At 48.3% G+C, this 21997-nt stretch overlaps 1 protein-coding gene across 1 annotated transcript in view; it reads left to right on the top strand.

Annotated features, from left to right (window-relative positions):
- Positions 1-599: 599 nt before the first annotated feature.
- The window catches only part of LOC144152530 (phosphate-regulating neutral endopeptidase PHEX-like), a 32075-nt gene continuing 10677 nt past the window's right edge, over positions 600-21997 (top strand). Inside the window, exons 1-5 of the mRNA XM_077683822.1 lie at positions 600-711; positions 8320-8378; positions 8988-9039; positions 15675-15742; positions 15992-16116. Coding sequence (XP_077539948.1) covers positions 671-711; positions 8320-8378; positions 8988-9039; positions 15675-15742; positions 15992-16116 — 345 coding nt within the window. The 5' untranslated portion in view covers positions 600-670. The remainder of the gene's footprint in view (positions 712-8319; positions 8379-8987; positions 9040-15674; positions 15743-15991; positions 16117-21997) is intronic.

Below are 21997 nucleotides of genomic sequence, written 5' to 3'. Positions count from 1 at the left end.
GTACAGATCAGATGAGGACTAGTGTTAGGCTCAGCGCCGTAGGGTCATTTGGGTGGGTAGGTGATACGAGTCGTTATGTGGAAGGAAAAACGTCACAAACTTGTAAAGCTCCGAATCTGCACAAAAATAATTCTTCATGGAGTAACACATTTATCGTTTTTATAGTGAAAATAGAAAATATTGGTCGAAGGAAAAAAAGAAATAAAGCGGCGTTTGAATGTTCACGCATTATTACACAATACCAGGAATTTCTGTCTGCTCGTCTAGGGGTCAAGGAGCAAAACACTACCTTGATTTTTTTCTTAAACCACTAACGTTTGTTAACTCACCTAATTTAATTCGGCCACTGAAGTACTCTGTTCTCGCAAAAAAAAAAAGATGCGAAACTTTCAAACTTGGCGATACGCAACGTCAAAAGTGTCGTATTACGGGGAAACACCAAAAATATAACTGTCAGTGCTTAACTCCTGGTTGAGAATCATTTGTGCACACGAACGTGGCGTGTCACTTTTGTTTTCCTCGTACTTTGATATTTTCATTTTTGATTCTTTCATGTTTGGACTCGACAGAAGTTCGATGGTATATTGAATTTTTACAGATACCGAAACTGGACCCTAATTCTCCTTTCTTGTCGATATGGCGAACTTTACGAGAAAATAACTGGAAACTAATGCTAGAAAAGCTCAGAGTACCCTACGAGCCGGAAAAACAGTAAGTTGCTAAGGCTTGTTCAAAAACCTGCTTAGTATGCACAGCCATTGATTCATGCACTAATCAACAAACAAGGGGTAAACAAACAAACTCACAGATGGTGCTAATTATGGATACTGTGTGTTATCTTTTATTGTCATAATAACGAGAGCCAGAAGAAACCTTCGTGAAAACTGAAGGTGTCAGCTTGCTACTTGCTAAGCTTGATAGGAAAAACTAAACAAAAGGGGGTGAAACTGGGGAAAAAATTGACCGCGTATTTTGTTGCTTCGCTGCACATGTCGTCGAAAGATGATAGTCTTGTGTCGCCCCTGCCACATACAGGTCCAAGCATTGTTTTCCCTACGTGTTCTGGGCATGTCTTTGCGTTTACACTTGGAACCTCATGACCACTGCCGTGGTCGCTGAAAGGTGGAAAGCCGCGTGATCTGGGGCCGTCATTTCCAGCGCAACACCCAAGATTCTGCTGGTGACACTGTTGGCGCCATAAGGCACTGGCCCTGGGAAACACATATTTGCGAAATCAGGGCCACCGCCAGGTGGAGGCACCGTGCCCGCGGTGGAGAGCTCCACGTACATATCATAGATCTTACGTTATGCCACTGGGTACTACGGGCACACCGCAAGGATCTGTGCTATCCCATTTCTTATTTTTACCCTAGCTCTGCGAAACATAACTCCAGTACTCCGCCGTATCCAGCCGCTGCGGCTTAGCGTCTGCGTTGTTTGCATCACTCTATTTGTGGCGGGAGACTCGTTTAGCAGGGTCCAGGAGGCGCTTCAGGAAGGCATGCACGCAATAGAAACTCTGGTGACAGCTAAAGGACTTACCTGTTCGCCACAGAAATCTGGACGCCGTCAACATTCAGGATCGCAACTCCTCCAAGTATGTGCAACCCGAGGGCATCCCATTTCCAGAGTGACTACAATTCGTATACTCGGCCTCACCATCCAGGCCAGCGGTTGTAACACAACTACGATCGAGACCCTCTCACACTTCTCCCGGCATGTAGAGCGAATGCTTGCTCGGGTGGCCAACCAGCGCCAGTGAATGCCTGAGTCGAAACTTGTCCGACTGGTGCGCACATTCATAGTTGCTAAATTTGTATGCGCACTGCCCTACCTCATACTATCAAAGGTGGAGACACAGAAAGTCGATGGCCTCCTCCACAAAGCTTATAAACAGGCCCTTGGACTCCCTCCCACCAGCTCCGCAGCGTTATTCCCAGATCTTCGAGCTCACAGCATGATTACAGAAATTACAGTAGCAGTGCGTACGGCGCAAATTCAACGTCTACCGAAATCTCCGGAAGCTCTCAGCCTTATCACGCGTTTGGGGATCACCGCACCGCTACGGACCCTTGTAGCTCGCTCCTTAAAGGAGCACTGACACGAAAATTTCATGTTCCACTTTTATTGTTTTTATCGATGCTTAATGGTCTGGCGAACCCGAAACAGCCCTTCAAATACTTCAGCGCGCGATAGTTAATTACATTGAACGGCCTGAAAATCGTTTGTTTCAAATTCCCGCGCTTTCATCCCGAACGGCGCATATGACAGACTCCCGGACAGACGTCACCGCTTTGTGCGGACGTCACCGGCGCCCGCTTGAGAGGGTGTTGCGCCCGCTCGCCGCTCGTGGGGTCGCGCGCGTGAAGGGACGTCACGAGTTTTTGACGAGCGCTGTCGCGTCACTTCTTTTCCGATCTTGGATTGACGTCACGCTGATGTCCATTTGCTGAGTGCCGCTCCGCGCGCTGCTCCGTCGGCGCGATAAATGAGATCCAATTGAACTACGTTCTTCGCGTCGCAGGCCGCTCATATTTCAGCCAGGGTATTATGTTGAGTGAAGGAAGCGAACTGTGCAATAATATTAACGCCGAAAATTGGTGTCAGTGCTCCTTTAACGACTCAAGCGGCCATACACGCGACTCCTCTACCTCGCAACATCAGCCGGGATCTACATCCAGACAGAAGGCAAGCACGTGTTCGGAAGTTAACCAAAACACTCCGCAAACAGTCCAGCTTAAGACCGACCTCCGTGCAGCGAAGTTTCTCGGCGAACTTGGCGCGGCGGACGCCGCGGTTTGACGCGCCGCTCAGTTTTCGTCCACCCCAACCTCCATGCAACGTGATGCCAGGTGATGCGGCGAACGCCGCCGATGGAAGACAGGACAGGAAGTACAAGGAAGTACAAGGCTGTGATTGGCTGCGGCCTCAAAATGCAGTTTGCCGCTTCCGGTCGCGTTCGCCGCCGCGCGTTCGACATCTAGCTCGCGTAGATCGCCGGCGAACAGCCGTATTGTCGACGCCGGCGGCGGAGCGGCCGCCGCCGGGCGACGTTCGCCGCCTTTTCGCCTACATTTCGCTGCATGGAGGTCGGCCTTCCTGGTACACGAACTCACCGCCTTATATGCACAACGACCCAACTGCTGCGCGGTCGCCTGCAACTATCCCGAGGCCAGCTTCACGACCTGCACCATTCCAAAACCTAACTTAGCGGCTGCTGAGGAATGGCCATCGCCCTAGTCATAGTGTGAATCTTACGCACGATCCGTACCCACTTCCGCAAATCAACTTGGTATGGGCACCGGCACATGCTGAGCTGGAGAGCAGCGAGGCGGTGCCCGACTGGGCTCGTGAATGCGTGAACCAGGGCCCATTCGATCGACCCGTCTCTCCCAGCTTTCAATGGCACCCGCTGCTCACACACAGCGACATTATTCACCAATACCGAAAAATTCGTCAACAATATCCTAACCCCTCCCGCCACTTTACCCGACAAAACACCCCCACACTCAGACTTGTACAAACTAATACACACCCGAAACAGTTTAGCCGAATATACCCAGAGCCTTACACTGACCAATGTCTAAGATGCAGGACTGATAAAGCCACACGTGCACAGATAATCTGGGCTTGCCAGAAGGCACCACTGACTTTCATTAAGAGTCATCACGACTGGGAGGCAGCTCTGCACAGCAGCGACCCGGAGACCCAACTGCGGCTGGTCCGCCTGGCTCTGGACGCTCCCACACGGGTGGCCAGCCCTCACGAGGGCGCCGGAGGGTCGGGGCGTGCCGGGCCAGGGGGAGTTCGCTGTTCTCACACGGGTCGCTGAAGTGAGGGAGCTTGGCAATATAGGCACCAGCAAAGGCTCCCCGCTGAGACTATAACGCCTTGGCTGCTGAGCCTCCCGCAAGGAGCTCTACAGAATAAAAGTCTCTCTCTCTCTCTCTCTCTCTCTCTCTCTCTCTCTCTCTCTCTCTCTCTCTCTCTCTCTCTCTCTCTCTCTCTCTCTCTCTCTCTCTATGTGACGGCACCCTGGACTAAGGGTGCTCAGGAAAATAAAGTTTACTTCCTTCCTTCTCTCTATGTTTCGCATTCCTACAGTGGCTAAGTGGCTAATATTTAATTTGCCATCGTACCCCAACGAAGACTAGGGTCTTTAAATTAAATATAGATCTAGTTTTCATAAAGGAACACGGCAAACATCACTTATGCATTGATGTCAGTGTGCCTCACATATGCGTAATGCTTCGTTTCTTCTCAACAATGTTGGGAAGTATGAACGCTTCCACAATATCTAGATGTTTAGAAATGGCTTTGGCTATGTAAACGTCGCGGTAAACAGCTGCCTTATACCCGTGCTACACGAGCGTTTCGAAGGCCTTCGAGTCGAATGTCATTTGACTCAAATGACGCCTTTGAGCTGCTACACGACGTTTTTCAAAGGCCTTTGACTGAAATGCCATTTGAGTCAAAGGAGCACAACAACTGACCTTTGAGAGTCTCAAAGGCCTTTGAAACACGAACGGTCGTACCCTCGGGCTCAGTTTCTGCAAGCCGTAATAACAAAAACAATTATTTACAAGTAAAACTGTGCTTCAAGTGCAAGATCTTCATAATTTTTCACTTGTTCACTTGTTTTCGTTCACTGTCGCTCGCTCTACGATTACGAGGTAACTTGGTACTCTCAACACCGGCGGTGCGAAAAAAGACAAAAAGAAACTGGCTGCCTTGCGCATGTTTTGTGCGCGCTTGTAGATAGTTATCAATGTAACCTCTAATAATTGCTTTTTTGCCCATTTTAACTCCAGAATTACATTTTCGCCAAGAACGAAACATGGCAGCAGTGGCGACACCAAAACATGGCGGGCGAACGCGGAAACTTACAACTGCCTTTGAAAATCGTCGTGTAGATCGGCGGAACTCCTTCAAGTTCGAAGGACATTTGAAATTTCAAAGGCCCTTTGACTCAAATGTCCTTCCAAACGCTCGTGTAGCACGGGTATTAAATTTGACTGAGTGGCTGAATCAAGGGACAGACAGACAGACAAATACTTCCGCAGTCAAGTAGCCCAAGGAAGACTAGCGCCTTTAAAATAGTTTTCACAGGGTTGTTTTAGTTTGGTTTGCCATCGTTTTTTTTTTTTAAGTGAACGCACTGCAACGGCTGAGTGGCATTTTGTTTCAATTGAATGATCACGCGTTCCGCAGACTCCTACACTTCAACAATATCGAAACTAAAACAAAACCTACCACCTGTGCTCTCTGTAGCATCATATTTTCTCATGTGTACCAGCTGTGGTTTCTGTCTTATCAAAAGCTTGGGACCATCAAAAGCTCTCACATATATCTATTTTATATTTGCATCTCCCTGCTGCCTCCGTGTTTATTTTTTAAGAAAAAGCGCTTAGGCAAGGTCCACCAATCCCGTTTCACCATGAATTCGCGATTTGTGATGTCACAGAGTGCCGTGCGGGAAGTGGACGGGGCGCCGACATTTGCTTTTACCCATTTGGCAATTTCTGTGTAAAGTAGCTGCTACTGCTGCTGCGAATAATATATTTGCATTAACCACAATCCAATCAACTGATAGGGAAGCTTGTTATTACTCTTTAGTGTTCATGCAACAAGTGATGTACATATCAACCCAAGAGACTATGTTCCCACTGCAAAGCCAACGCCTTATATATTGAACTCGAGGGGGATGGGGGAAACAGTTTAAAGGGCACAGGCCCTTTGTCCATTCATAAAACAGTTTTTTTACGTGTGCCCTCGACATAGCCCCGCTATATGGAAATGGAATGACTGACTTTGACTTCGTTCTGTCATGCAATATACGAAATGCTTAATAGGTGCAATAATATTTAAAAGAAATATTCACACCGTTCGATGAAACGAATGCTTCAAAATGCCAAGTTCAATACGTCCGGGTGGAACTGCATTTGCAAACGACAAAAGCTTCATCAAAAAACCACCTGTATTTAGCGTCCCCCCCTTTAAGGGACATTAAGGAACCAGAAGAGAGTGGAGTGGGTCAGGGAACAAACGCGTGTTAAGGACCTATTAGTAGAAATTAGGGAGAAGAAATGGACGGGCGCAGGGCATGTAATGCGAAGGCGAGATAACCGTTGGTCATTAAAGGAGCCATGAAGAGAAAACAAAAGTTTGTTTTATTCGAAAGATTATGTGTTTCATCCAAGCGCTTTCCCGGACGCAAATGATGCTTTATTCACTGATAAATAAGGCAATTTAGGCCAAAATTTTAAATCTCCCGCTAAAATTACACATTCCGTGACGTGAACCATGGCGTCATACGAGCCGGTCCATGAAACAGATACTTAGTATGTCGACTCCATATAGCACCCACACGCGGGAGTCGACCGAGACGGCGGCCATTTTCAAAATACTAGTAAAACCTAGTGCACCCGCAGCCCTAGTCATGGAATCGCCTGATCCGGAGAACAAAACTCTCGCCGAGGAGCTCGGGCTTGCATTTAACAACCTCACACAACTTGAACGCTCAATGCTTCTAAGTGCACGAGCGGCAAGAGTTGTGGAATACGCGGTGGACGTGAAAGCGACCATTCCGCGATATCCACAACAGACGAACGCCCTGCCGTCGGCACCGCTGCCTCGTCAGCCCCGTCGCGACGGACGAATACAGACTGGTACGTATGTGCCGTATTTTTATTACAGTTAATAATAGTTCAATATCAGTAGCGGTATCGCCTATGCCAGTTGGCCGGTGTCGTGTATGGAAAGCCGTTCGCGCGAGCTCTCTGCTTCGACCAGAAAGATACGAGCGTCAATGCGCGGTGTTTACGGCATTTTTTTCCCCCAAGGTCAGAGCGCTTTTACGGCGATTTGACGAAGTCGGCGACGAGCGCCAGCATTTCCCAGGAGTGAGCTAACGTAAGGGTCCCTGCCGTAATCACTTCCTCGGAAATGAAGCGAGCACGCTTGTACTTCCTTTAGCTCTCTTTCTCCTCCGGTTGCAAAGTTCACAAAATGTAGCCACTTGCTTCGCCGAGGTTCGTCGTTGGGCAGCATATGAATGGAGATCTCCTCACCGGGGATGTCGCACTCCCTCGACGATTTCCCCGTACTACATGGGCATTTCAAAACGTAGCAACGAAATTTCATTGTAAAGTACTCGAACAAACTGAAGTTTTCAGTGGTTGTAAACTGGAAACGAGCTCCTAACAATAGCAGCAAGCCAACACCATTCCGAAACTGCGACGACTGTCACTATCTCGTCGCTGCTTGCTGTTCCTGACTCCCCTCGTTTCTATTTTTACCTTTGCTGGTTGGCGATATGGAGGCCAACCTCCTGTGAAGGGATTACGATACCAAGCAAGGTCGCGGCTGTGCGTGCTGGGACGGTTCGTTGGCCCCTAAGAGCCTCGAACCCGAAAATTCGTCTGCGCGACGCCGAGATGTCGAGCTCGGCCGGCGGTAGTTTCGTACGCATTGGTGCACACGCTTGCGTGTTCGTTCGGAACTTCAACCGTTTACTCCACCGTTCTTTGTCATAAAAAGAATGTGCAGTATGTTTCACGGGCATTTAGCTCGCTATGCAAACTGTAAGCCCTGCCTAACATGCGTTTGCTTTTGCCGGCCTCCGCCAATCGCAGAGCATTCTCGAGTGACATCATAGGTTCTGTTGCGGAAAATGAGCTGGTGGGTCGCATGGTCATTTCCTTTTTTCCTAATTGTGTAGCTTAGTTGAGCGAAGTTTACGTTATAAGTGGAGTCGTTATGGTTCTAACGAGGCAATCTTTCGAATGAACCAAACATGTGTTTTCTCTTCATGGCTCCTTTAAGGGTAACAGAGTGGATCCCTAGAGAAGGCAAACGCGGCAGAGGGCGGCAGAAAGTTAGATGGGGAGATGAGATCAAGGAGATTGCGGGGATAAATTGTACGCAGTAGCACAGGACCGGGATAATTGGAGATTAATGGGAGAGTCATTTGCCCTGCACTGGGCGTAGATAGGTGATGATGATGATGATGATGATGATTTAGTGTTTCTACTTACTAAAATCAAAATACATCTAATTTACTCATTACTTGACAACACCCACCACCATCAACTTTTACTCCTGGCAAGATCCGTGCAATGCTGTGTCCTTGCGTACACGGTTCATTGACCATGTGTTGTCACAAGTGTACGCCATACTGCGCTTTGTGTGGGACATGCGAATTACAAGCAATGGTAAGAACGATACGGAAATGTACCAAATGCACCAGAATTATGTAGAATCCACACTGCTGCTGTGATTATTCGCATTCATTTTCGTTCCTCGTTTTCATTTATTTAGTTGGATTCTCAGCGGTCCTGTCGTGAACGCCGTCTACGATGCCTTCTCAAACGAAGTAGGTGAGAAACTGCTCGTGTTTGCAGCCTTTTTGGTTCACAACACTGAAAGAGTAGTTCACGTTCTTAAAGGTTTTCGACAAGCCGAACGCAGAATATCCATTGGAGCGAACTTAGAGAGTGATTTCATTTGGCAATTTAACGGAATTGGTAACACTTTTCACACGTATTCATGTCTCCGGGAGCAGAATTTATTCTCCTGTAGTGACGAGAATGAGATCCCAGTATTTACTGGTGAAACTATATCAAAATCAAACACACAAATGCAGATCAGTCAAATGAGCGAAAACATTTCCATTTCCACCGTGTGCCAGTGCTGATGTTTCCTTTTTCATTGCGTTTGTATCACTAGAGAGTCTTAGCTTACCGTGTGTACCGTATGTTCTATATGTAATGTCCGTGCCAGGACCCGACTGCGCATGAGCAAGAAGTCACGGCAAGGGCCGGCAGCCCATCAGCGGAACTAAGCCGCCTACCGGAGGGCATGCATGCATACTCAGTCCCGTCTCGGTACACACGGTACGCACGGAATACACGGTATACGCGGTAAGCTAAAACTACCTACTGGTGTAATCTTTGCTTGCTAAGAATTAACTTTTCTTGTCGTTACAGTGTTCCCTGCGGGAGTCCTTCATAGCGTATTTTACGAGCCTGGCCTTCCACAGTAAGCTTACACGGACGCTTTAATAAACGATAAGGATAGTACGCATTCTAAATACTGTGTCTAACTTTTGAAACGCAGCTCATGGGCGTAAAACAATCCAATGTTTTTCACATACGGCGAAAGGTTCGCTTTTGTGTCAACTGAACGCGGTCACTGTTTCTTCGGGCAGCGATGAACGGAGATCGAATAATATTCCCGTGATGATGATTATGACGATGATCATGATTATGGTGGTGGTGGTGATGGTCGACCGTTTATTTGAGAGACCGCAACCTCTTGGGCGAATATCAGGTGGGCTGTTTCGTCCATCGGCGTTGACGCATCTTCTTTCGCCCGTTGCAGTTTACGGAGGCCGCGCGCACATACAAACACCCGCGCGCCGAGTAACGCACCAGACTCCTGCCGCGCTTACCCACTGCCTAGGTGCTGTGCAGGTTGGCGTCACGTGTTCTTTTTTTGCGTCGTCCATTCGTGTTTCTTCGCTCTTGAGCTGGCTTTAGCGCTTCAGATGCGCGCTCATTTTAACAGCGGAGATTTTCAAACTTTCTCCTATCTGCGCTGATCGTTAACATAAAATTCCGCTCGGCGAAGTGGAAAGAGGGAAGGTGCAAGATAAAAAAGTGTGAGGGAATGTGGCAAGGAGGCAAGAGCCCGCAAGCAGGGGTTGGGAGTGCGCGTCTCAAGCAAAAAAAGTGGTAAGGAAGGTCCCGGGTTCTATAACGCCGTGAAACCGGCAACATAACCACTGGGCCACTCCAAAGGCCCGAGCTGTACGGGGTTAGCAGCAGCGGAGAATAATAACATGTGCAGCCAATTGGAAGGAAAAAAAATCTGGTTGATCCCTTCCGTAGGAACCGGTAAAACACGAAAGTGAGATGTGCCTTCACAGGAGGAGTTAAATGTTTGTTGCGCATCGATATGAACTTGCACATCTCGATTCATATTTCGTCGGCATGGCACCGTTATACGCATCAACGCTAGACACTGGATTGCACGCGCAGGAGCACTGCGTAAATCCTAATGAAAACACAGGCGCTCGCAAACCGTCCGTGCGAAGGAAACCAAACGGGTTGTCAGCGAATCGTTTGGTGAACACAGTCCGCTGCAGCGAAAGCAGCAGCGTACCGTGTCACGAGCACGATATCCGCAAGTCGGCTTCTCCGCACCTTACGCTGAGCGTCCTCCGTACACGTAGGCGCTGGCATCGAGGCGTCAACTGTCAGCGCTCATCAGCGTCATGTTGCACTACTTGCTTCGTCTTAGATTGCAGCACCATCTGAAGAGAAGGCTATAAGGCACGTTTGTCGTTGTATTCACACGGCTGTTCATAGCGCAGTCGGGAGCGCATTTCGTACTCCCCGTTGCGGCTAAAGAGCTCGTGGCTCGAATCCTGGCGCCGGCGCGGCAATCGAACTTTTATGGCGATGTCATTTACGTAACGGATATGACGTCAGTTAGATCTTGGTGGACCCCGGCGTAAAACACTTTCGTGTTAAAAACCGGTTAGGAAGGTAAACCGGCAGCATAACCATTGGGCCACTGCAAAGGCCCGAGGTGTTCGGGGTTAGCAGCGGCGGTGAACAATAACGTGTGCAGCCAATTGGGAAGACAAAACGCTTCCCGTGTTCGAAATCTAACCTGGGTCACTCGCACTGTGAAACCGGCGTGTATCCAATTCTGCTATCATCGTATTCGGGACGCACAGTATTTCCCTTGGGTTCGTAGCGCTGGTGTTGGCTTTGTACTTCTCCTGAGTTGAAGTGCCGACGTCGGAATTTAGCAGTTTGAATTTTGGACTTGAGGAGCGTGGATTGTGGACTTTGATTTAACTCAGTTCTCATAAAAAAATCTTCGCCTTTTTACACAACTTTCTGTTAAAAAGGGGGCAGGTATAAAAAAAGGTCAAGTTAAAGCTAGTGAGGGCCACTAGCTCTCCTGTTTCCTCAGTCTTGTCATTTCAATTGCGAATGTGGTCTAATTTTTTAACACGAAAGTGTTTTATGCCGGGATACACCGAGATTTCACTGACGTCATATCCGTCACGTAAACGAAGCCAGTGCAACGAACACAGGAGAAACGGCCGAAAAATGTTCATTGACGCAGGTTGTGCTGCCGTCTAGGAGAGGCGAAGCGAAGTAGTGCATCATGGCACTAATGAGCGCCGACAGTTGGCGCCTCGATCGGGCAGCGTAAGCTGTGTCGTTGCTAAGTGCGATGACCCCGTGTAAGAAAACTTACATTACGCGCCGCAAAAAGGCAACGACGCCGACGAATGAATGCCGTGAACGTGACAGATTTGATGCGAAGAGAAACGCCAGCGGGAAGCAGAACGTGTTCGCGCGTTGTTGGTCCAAGCTGAGAACTGTGCCTCTCACGCTCTATGAGCTCGTCGGAACGCAACTGTCTGCCGTATACGCCACGGAGCAGGACCAAAAGTGTTCGCGCCTTTGCCAAAGCGACCCGCCAGCAGGACGTCGCTCGCCAAGCATGCCCACGAGACAGCCGCTTACCCGCCAAGCATGCTCAGCTGCAGATTTCAGCTGCAGAAATCAACCACAGTAGTTTTCTGATGGTCCACCCTCCAGTGCGCGCTAATAAAAGCTGATCTCAATGCACAATTTTTTACCTGCAGCTGTGACGTGCTGCTTGAATATTGCCGTCTGGTTCTTTTCTCGGAGTTCTTAAACGTACAGTCGAACACGGATATATCAAACACGGGTATATCGAATTACTGTCTATATCGAACTCATAAATTATCCCCTTGAAAATTCTGTGTAAAAGTATAGGAATTTGTACTTCTATATCGAACCGCATTTTTCCCGACATTGGTTATATCGAACACCGCGCGAGCTGGAAGGTGCTCTTCGGCGGTCGCTGCACCCCCGATTGAGGTTGAGGAGGATATAGAGGAATGCGCGGGCATGGCGAAGGCTGGCTCGCAAAACTAATCCCCCCTATCGGAACGAATTTGCGCTTGCCCAGTCTAGCCCCGCTACCGGCCGCCGTAGCGTTAGCGGACGGAGCCCGGCATGCTAAATCTCTCTAGGCACACAAGCCCAAACGCTCGGAAAATGTGACAGTGCGAGGTAGGGATGCCCCGAATGCGCACGTCCTTTTTTTTTTTTTTTTTTTTTTTGCGGCTGCGTACGTTCCCCGGCTTGCCGAAAAAGAGTTTTGCTTTCTCTCTCTCTGGGTCTGTCTTTCCCCAATGTCGTCTCGGGAAAGGGAAGAGGGAACGAAGGCGCTGGCGGCCACCTCCTTCTTTTGCATTTTGCTGCTGTTGCTGCTGTTTGGCGAGATGTCCCGCACCTTTCGGAGATCACTGTTTCTCTCGGAGATGACCATCGCGAGCGCTTGGAATTGTTACCTTCAAAGTTCGTGTGGTACGTGCGCGCTGTTCTTCTTTTGCGTGCGTGTTGTGCGTGGTGTGCGAAGGCGCAGCGTACTGCTGGAATTTTCTAGTTGTGCCGCCTCGAGAAGATCGAGACCAGCGTCTTTAATTTCATTTCCAGGACGAAGAAGCAGGCGATTTTTTTTTTTCACGGAAATAAAGCGTCCTGTTGCGTCCTGAGTGCGGAATTAGTTGCCATTCTTGAATGCGACGATCGGCAAGTGATCGTCCGCCATAGGTGAGGTCTCAGAGCCCATATTTTTTATATCGAATTTTTCATATATCGAACTATTTCGCGATCCCCTTGGAGTTCGATATATCCGTGTTCGACTGTATACGGTCGCAAGCTTTCTCAGTCATCTGCCCAGCCGTTATGTGCAAGAGGGTAAACCAGCTCTGGGCCGTCGTTGGGCTTTTCGGGCCTATCTATTATTTCCTAAGGCGCCCCATGGTGATGCCTATACGTCGTAACCAGCGACCGAAGCTACGAAGATGTTTGCGAATTTTAGTTCGCAACCATTAGTAATGTCGACGAAATGAAATTGGCGCGCGTACTCTGGAACCTGGAACACTATGAAGCCTCCGTAAAAGCGAGAGAACGCGGGATAACCAACGATAGCACAGTTGAAAAGTAAGAAGACACGTGACATCAACGCGAACCACGCATGCGCAATGGGGGAGGGCGGCGGCGGTTTCGGGCGTGATTTGCCTCGCGGGGGTTTAGAGTGTGTGCACGTACACGGCCTCCGTGATCAGCAACGGCTCGAAAGCAGAGGCGGGGAGCGCCAACGGGGGAAAACGGCGTGGTGCACACGCGTTGGAGGGGCGTAGATCCACTTATTGAAGCAGATTACCCAAATGATGCTTGCAGGCGCACTTGGAACGAATGCGCATGAAATCTTTCTTTGATTTTTTTACTATGGCCAGGCGGAGGTATAGTGTCCTGTGACAATCAGACAATGAGTACAACAGGAGCGGGCTAAGGACAAAAGCGCTAAGGGTACCATGTCAGACGTATACAAGCGCCTCCCCGGCAGTACCTTTCACACTTGGTTGTCCTTTTAAGATGAACTTTTAGGTTGTGCTCGTTGTTCTTTAAGGTGCCATCGTTAGCGCTAATTTTATTGCACTTCCCCAAGACAGCGGAAAGGCCTCCTCTAACGCGTGTAATGCACATTAAAACATCACTCCTGCACGGTTACGGGTCTGCTGTGCTTACTGTAACTTCCAAAGCAGTCAGCCTTACGTGTTTATGCCATTGATGTATATAAATGTCCGTGGTGCTCCTTCGCTCCAGCTCACCCTGCGCCCCCCCCCCCTCCCCAATCACTACTTAAAGGTCAACTGCACTCAAATTTCACCCAGGCTAAATGCCTTCGAAATGTGTAGTAGGTACCATGACGCATACGACGTCAGTGAAATCTTGGGGTATCGCGGCATAAAACACGTTCGTGTTAAAATATAAAACCCTAAAACGAACAACCGTAAGGATAACGTAATGTTAAGCACTAAAAGTTGCTTCCCTGCAAGAAGACCCTGTATGCGGGAGTGCACCCTTTACAGGCCGCTTGCTTCGTTTCACTGGCGTCACTTCCGTGAGGGATATGACGTCAGCGAAATGTTCGTGTATCCGGGAATAAAACACTTTCGTGTTAAAAAAGGACGAAGTAAATATGCATCACATAATTTATTATTTATACAATGTATAAACGAACACTTTTCTCCGCGCTTTTGTTTTCACTTGACGCATTTTCGCAGCCAGAAAAACTATACTAAGACAAGCCAATTACAAAAGTAATGCAGTAGTATTACTTTGACCGTACTTACCATCTTGAGGCGAGTCGGGTTGCCAACTAACAAGAACATTTAAAGAGCATGTAGAAAGAATGACGTACAACAGTAAGAACTTTCTAGGAAAGTGAAGGCAAATTGCCTAGTTGGACCTTCTGTGGATTTGTTGTTGAACTGTATGTTGAACGTTGTGGCCCCGCCCGCCACCTGTTCACCAGCCCTCTCAAGCTCGTTTTGCTCGCTGACCATCACCAGGATCATCCTGTTTGCCTCCGCCGACACCTCCACTTCTCAATGCTGCTCGTATATGGCACGTATGGCAGCGCCCTGTCCGTCTCCGGCGCTGCTGTTTCGCTTTTAACAGCGAAGCTCTTTATACTCGAGCTTTGTCCGGTGGCGTTAGCAAACAAAAATTCCAGGAAAAAAACTGCGGCGCCTGACAGGGTGCACCACCGCAGATGGGGTATTACGACAGTGAAGCCGGCTTTCGTTCCTGCTCGAGTGTGCACACAGGGAGCCCATTCGTATGCGCACCCCTTACTATACCTTTTTAGAGGTGATAGTATTTCTTGGGCTACTACAACGCAAATGAAAAATTAGCAGTGGCTTAGCTCGGCTATGCAAGGATATACGTAGCGTGAGCTAAGGTTCAGCTGGTTATCTTAGGTTTCATGGTTGTCTAGGATTAGCTGATTATCATGCTTACTGCTGCCAAAATTATTTCCAATCCAATCCAATCCAGTCCAATCTAATCAATCCAATCAAAACCAATCAAATCCTATCCAATCCAATTCAATCCAATCCAGTCCAGTCCAGTCCAGTACAGTACAGTACAGTACAGTACAGTACAGTACAGTACAGTACAGTCGTGGTGGCGGCGGCTCCGGCGCGCCAGCTGTGTGCCTTGAGAGGTCAGTGCTCCTCGCGCATGCGCAGCACGGCTCTCCAGGAGCCATGTAAAACTGCTCAACCTCGGCCAGTGTAGCTCACGCTACAAAACTGCGCAGCTTGTTCTACTGGTGCAAGTTTGGAGCAACAGCGGAGATGGGAAATCGAGCTAGCTATACTTCCCCCCTGGGATATACTGTCACTGTGGGAAACCGACCGGAACGCCCTTGTAAAATCCTGCAAAACTTGGCCGCACCGCTCAGCACTTAGCCTACCTAGCACGAGATCGCAAGATTTGAAAAAAAAAAAAAAAAAGAACTGGTCAAAGGCTAGTAAAACCTAGAAAAACTTAGCAAAACCGGAACACGTTAGGTCGACCCCTGTCTACGCTGCTTCTCCCGCCTTTTACCACTAGTGCAAGGTTCGCCACTTCTTTTTCGGAGCTCGCACCGATTCTGTGTGCGTTTCTGTGTATGTCACGATTATTTTCTCTACCTCTAGCGTTCCGTGAAACAGGACAATCTAAGGCCTCAAAAATTAAGTATTCGGATTTCCTTCCCCGCAGATCTATTAACATGGGCGCCTTCGGCAGTCTGGTTGGACACGAGCTTACGCATGGATTTGACCAGGAAGGTAGACAATTTGCTCTGTACTTATAACCTATTTCTGGACCTGATGCTTTCTTGCGCGATACTCATAACTGCCAAACGGACACGTGTATTAAAGATTGTGCCTAGGTATTTTATGTAATTTCGCTGTCAGTTTAATTAACGCCAAGGGGGCGCTGAGCCGACTCCTGGAAAATGTGCATCGCATCTACGCGCCCAGACAGCAGCAGCGGTGCAATAGTGACCATTGTTTTTTTTTTCATTATTCTTGAAGGAAGCCTCCACGACGCGGAGGGTGGACCATTGTGGACAAACGCTACTCGGGAAAAATTTCTAGAGAAGTCTGAATGCTTCCTACAACAGTATGAAAGAGTTCGTGACCAACAAACAGGACTGCAGGTAAATTGAAAAGTTACTTTGTTTTGGGAAAACCGTAAATGCAGCGTACGTGAGAAGAAGAAATGTGTGCTGCTGGTCAGCCACCCATAATTGATGCTCAAAATAAAAAGTTACGTAGATGCAAAAAAAAAAAGAGTTTGGATAAAATTGTCACATTTTAACAGCGGAGCAATTATTGTAGGTCAAGCCTTTTCGTCCGTATGCGGAAGGTCTCGCGTACGAAGTGGAAGGAGCAGGTTTCGAGGCCCACCGATAGAAGGCGCAGTGATCGCGCTTGATTCTGACCAAGCAGCATCCCCTAATCCCCCAAAACGCAAGGCACCATGCACGCCGAATCTCCAAGAACAAGGATCCATATATCCTGGAACGTGTCGAAAAAATCAATCAGATTAGAGTGGAACAAAAGCTGAATACACTTAGTTACACCAAATCCTCCTAGGAAACCTAACTACCATGCAGTCCACCATAGACGCAATTTGAGCAGAAATGCACAACAATATCTGACGGATAATTACCAGCATAGAAGCGACAAACGCGCCGGTGGTAGATATTACAGATGTCGACATCCCTTGATTCCGCCCAGAAACCTATCAAGAATTCCAAGAATAAAATCACCCGTATTTGGCCGTGGAATAGCCGGGGCTTCTCACAGTAGAAAGCTGTCCTACAACAGTATATTCAAAATGTCGATACCCCCACCTGATATTATAGCTCTACAAGAAGTTGGAAAATCTGAAAAACTTCCGGGATATAGAGCATACCAAGCAGAACAGAACCCAATCACGGTGATACTGATACAGCGAAATATTCCTGCCAGCAGGTCTCAATTTGACTCCATCGATATCACTCACGATTTCATCACTATTTACCCACAAAACGAACTCAAACCAAACTTTTCCTGCCTAATATCCACAGTAAGGCCAAAGATCATAGCTTTAACTTACTTTTCTCGCTTGCCCGCAAGGAAGCTGGACTGCATAGCCTAGTCATAGTTGGAGATTTTAATGCGCCACACACGGCTTGGGGATACCTCCAGAATACGAGAAAAGGGCAGGACCTTTGGGATCAAGCACAAATGCATCACCTTACACTCGAGAACGAACCGAACACCGCCACCACGATAGGAAACAGCATACAACGAGACTCTACACCAGACCTTACATTCACTATACACATAAAGAAATCGCAATGGACTGTAACATACCCTAACCTCGGCAGTGACCACTTTATTGTTAAAGCCGATCTTAAACTCAAGCACCCAATTAAAAGGCCGCATAAGCAAACACGGCTCATAGGCTGGGATGAATTCAGGAAACAACGCCTCGCCAAGCAGGACTCCCAAAACAGCGCAGACCTTATAGATCTACAAGGCTAGACCACTCAACTTGAACAAGACACAGAATTGGACCCAAAAACATTAGACCCCGATATCCCCGCTGACATTACAGACTCACATCTACTACATTTATGGGAGGCACAAAACAGCATTCATAAGCGGCGGAGAGGCAATAAACACAATCGTAAACTCAAGCGAAAATTCGCCGAATTGGAAAAACACATACAAGAACATGCAACATACCTTGCACGAGTTCATTGGGACGAAATTTGCAGCCAGATTCAGGAAAAGCAGAGTATGAAGCGTACCTGGCATTTACTGAAGCATATAATAAATCCCAACCACTCCAAAGCGGAGCAGAATCACAGTCTTACTCACACCATTCGAAATTATCAAGGCTCTGATGCAACACTCCTCAACGAGATCATAGACACATACTTTCCCAAAGGCACTCATGATGCGCTTCCAACCTACGCCGACCCAGGTAACCCTGACTAGATAAAGGGATTTCTGAGGCAGAGGTTAGGGGAGCTAGCCTTAAAGTTAGACCTAACTCTGCACCGGGTATAGACCGTATTACCAAGAGGGTGCTAAGGAATCTAGATGATAACTCTATTACAGCCATCACAAGCTTCTTTAATCACCATTGGACTCAAGGCACTTTACCTAAATTCTGGAAACACGCAGAAGTCACATTTATCCCCAAACCAGGAAAACCACTCACGCTTAAACCTCTCCGACCGATCTCTCTCTCTCTCCTCCTGCCTCGGAAAGCTCATGGAGCACAACATACACAACAGACTCGTCAAGCATTTGCAGCACAAACAACTCCTTCCTCACACAATGATTGGTTTCCGACCTAAACTATCCACACAGGCCATTCTTCTTCAACTGTCCCACGGCGTAATCACGCCACAGCATAAACATCACAATGCCGCCATACTAGCATTAAATTTAACTAAAGCCTTTGATAAGTTTTCACACACAGCGATACTCAAAGGCTTACACTCCATAGGCCCAGGATCACGCACATACAGTTATCTCTGAAGTTTTCTCACGAACAGGACAGCTATTATACAAATCGCCGATATCACTTCCACCACCCTGACTCTCCCTTCAAAAGGCATGCCACAAGGCGCCGTCCTTTCCCCTTTACTGTTTAATCTCGCCATCTTAACCGTACCCCAACAACTCCAACAAATCGCAAATCTTAATTTTGGTTTGCACGCCGACGACATTACAATTTGGATTAACAAAGGCAGGGACGCTAAAATTTAGAGTACTCTACAAAGAGGAGTAGAAATAGTGATAGAAGAGGCTGGTAGAGCGGGTCTCACCTGTTCGCCAACCACATCCAAGCTGCTCATACTCCAACCAAAAACGCAAAATTCATCCCCCCTCCAATATCCACAGACATGTTAGGTGACCCCATCCCGAATGTTGAAATCAAAATCTTGGGCTTAACCATCCAATATAACAGATCAAATACTCACTTTATACTCCAGCTCGAACAACATGCCACACAAACGATAGGTTTAATTCGACGAGTTACCAATAGGCACACAGGCCTCAGGCAAGCTGAACGCCTCCGTCTCCTTCAAGCCTTTTTCCTTAGCAGGCTGACGTACTCCCTTCCATATCTAAACCCATCTAAAACAGAGCTTAATAGAGTCAACCTCATACTCAGAAAAGCCTATAAAGCACCGCTACAACTGCCCCTCAGCCCTTCCACTACCAAATTCGAAGCTCTGGGTGTGCATAACACCGCGGAAGAACTCATTGAGGCTCATCTCGTCAATCAAATCACCATACTCTCAAAAACTACCACTGGCGCTCATATCCTCAAGAGGTTACGAATCTCCCCTCTAGACCCCCCAGAAGACAAAACCACTCTCCCTCACGACATCCATTCTAAATATCACGCCTATACCCAGAAACATGCCCCCACAATTCAACACCAAAAGGCGTTCACAACGTGCACAAGCATTACACAAAAAATACCGCGACAAACATGACGTCCATGACGTCGACGCAGCCGAATATCGGTGGTATGGTGCCTTCTCAGTCGTCTCCCATTGCCCTTCCAATCAGGTACAGCGCGACTTCCTGACCATCCGAACCACCAACCCAGCCACAGCGGAAGAGGCGGCGGTAGCATTAGCGCTAACGAAAAGCCGGCCCCCTCCACAGTCATCACCGATTCTAAAACGGCAGTTCAAAATTTCGCCTCCGGCTTTATTTCGCCTCAGGCACTCAAAATTCTCCAACAAGCACCCCCAACGTCCCCCGTAGAAATCATCTGGGCTCCGGCGCATGCTGGCCTGGAGGGGAATGAAGTTGCCCACACTATGGCTCGAGAACTCACCATCCGAGCCGGGCCCAGCACGTTCCCCTACCATGGCGCCAGATCCGCTAAATATCGGATGATCACGTACAACGAAATTACCACCCACTACCGCCTCTGTCGCCGTGTTTATCCCCGGCACACACACAACTCACCATCCAGCAAGAACACACATGACGTCTTTTACAGACGAACAGATTTCCCAATCCAGCTGAATTACACCTAATTCAGCCAGCCCTATACCTTTGATCTGACTTTACTGCCTGCCAGTCCCTCGGCACCCTTCAGCACCTTATGTGGGGATGCCGCAGAGATCGCTACCCGAAAATAACCACATGTGAGCAGTGGGAGGAGGCTTTGCGTTGCCCAGACCAGGAGGCTCAAGCTTCTGGTCGCCCGGGCGGCCGCGGTCGCCGCCAAAACGGCGGCCACCATCGTCAACAAACTCTTCTCCCAAATAAATGTGTTTCTTCTTCTTCACCGCCCACAGCTTCGCAGAACCTTTTTCCATACCCATCGATAGAGGGCGCAGTGGTCGTTCCGCCGGCGGCTTGGGGCTAAGCTCTTTCCACCGTACGTCTTTTCAGTGAGCGCCCACGCTGGTTTGTAGTGTTTACAAATGCAGCTTAATTATGCGTCTCGAATACTGGTGCCTGAATTTGTAAATAGTAATTACGTTATGGTGAATTCTTACTACTGCGGGCAGAGCTAATTGTAAAATAAGAGGAGACCAAGGGCCGCGACGCCCCGGTGACACGGTGGTGGTTCTATTTACAAAGATGTCGATATATAGGCAGACGGAGCAGCTCGAGCGAAAGCTGCTCACCAGTGACGACGGGCACCGATGATGATAATCGGATCGGTGCCACGATGATGATTAGAAAGTTTCCACATTTTACCCACCCACAAAGAAGCCGTGGTCAGTCCGCGTCCAGTAGGTGCCTTAACTTCGTTCTTTTCGGATACCCTGAGGCAATCGTTAGGCGAAGCTGCAGCGGGGGACGCCGGTAGTTTCGGTGCAGACGACACAGCCAGGCGGAAATTCGAAGTCGATCTTCGACGCCTCTGAACTTGGACGTGGATTCAACCAATTTATATGAAAAACACCTTCTTAGCTCCGTGATGCTTCTTTCTGGATGTTTCCACTTTCCTGTTTGCACTATCATTCTGTGATGCATTCCGTTTCTTAAAAGGGCGCTTGCCGCAAGCTGTTCGGATGTGTTGTAGGATACGTGCAACGGCAATCCTACAACGGTGGTACGTCCGTGATCCGTACGTCCGTGCAACGGTGGTACGTCCGTGATCTCAGTTAGGAAGCACTCCCGATACGTAGTTTGTGCGTACGTCAAGGGTGTCGATGAGATGTGTGGCTTGCTCGTGGTCACTTTGGCTGACTCTTCAAAGGCACACGATAGCAATGCGTCTTCTGTCTGAAGATCACGTGCAGCCAACAAAGTTGTCGCATTCTCACGCTCTGCTTGCGGTAGGAGCTGTGACGCATGCGGAGTTTCTGCCGTAGAGAATTCTCAGGAGTTAGTCAAATCATCTGGGTCATAGAATCGTTCTGTCATTGTCAAAAACTCTCAGAAGATTTTTGATAAACTTACTGACTCGGAGATGTGGCTTTGCCTTAAGGCGTCACATTTTCTGCCTTTCAATTGGTAATATATTCGACATATAACGTGAATAATTTCGTCTTCGTATTCGGTGTTGGTACCGAATTCCTGCTCAGTGTCGATAAACGGGTCAATTTCTTTGTTGATCAATCTCAATCTGACTTCAGTTTTTTGTAACTCGTACAGAAAGTTTGCCAACGCATAGTTAACATCAGTGCTCGTCAGGGACAAGGCTAATGTTGCTCCTGCGTCTGCGCACAGTCTTTGAGCAACTACCCTTTCTTGTTATCTTTTGGTCTTCAATTCATGAGGGTGCATCATAGACGGAATGGTACTCTGTTCGGGCGGAAGAGGTAGCACGTCTTTCGCTGCTCGATGCTCTGCGACATTCCACTCATCCTTCATGGTATCTCTGCCTTTACCCATTGCGCAATATTCGGAAGTGAGGGCGCATCGTCTTCTGTCGTCCCATCTTGTCGTTCGGCTTTGGTTAGCACCCCCGTCGTTCTGTCCATCACAATGGTCCGTCGTCGGCATCGAGGGGTCTTCCTCCTTCTAATTAGCCAAAGTTCAATAAGAGATCTG

Source organism: Haemaphysalis longicornis, unplaced genomic scaffold (genome assembly GCF_048455015.1).
Source record: "Haemaphysalis longicornis isolate Haplotype H1 unplaced genomic scaffold, Haemaphysalis longicornis Haplotype H1 scaffold_9, whole genome shotgun sequence".
Lineage (NCBI taxonomy): Eukaryota > Metazoa > Arthropoda > Arachnida > Ixodida > Ixodidae > Haemaphysalis > Haemaphysalis longicornis.
Note: the sequence above shows the minus strand (reverse complement) of the source record. Positions and strands in the feature narration are given on the sequence as shown.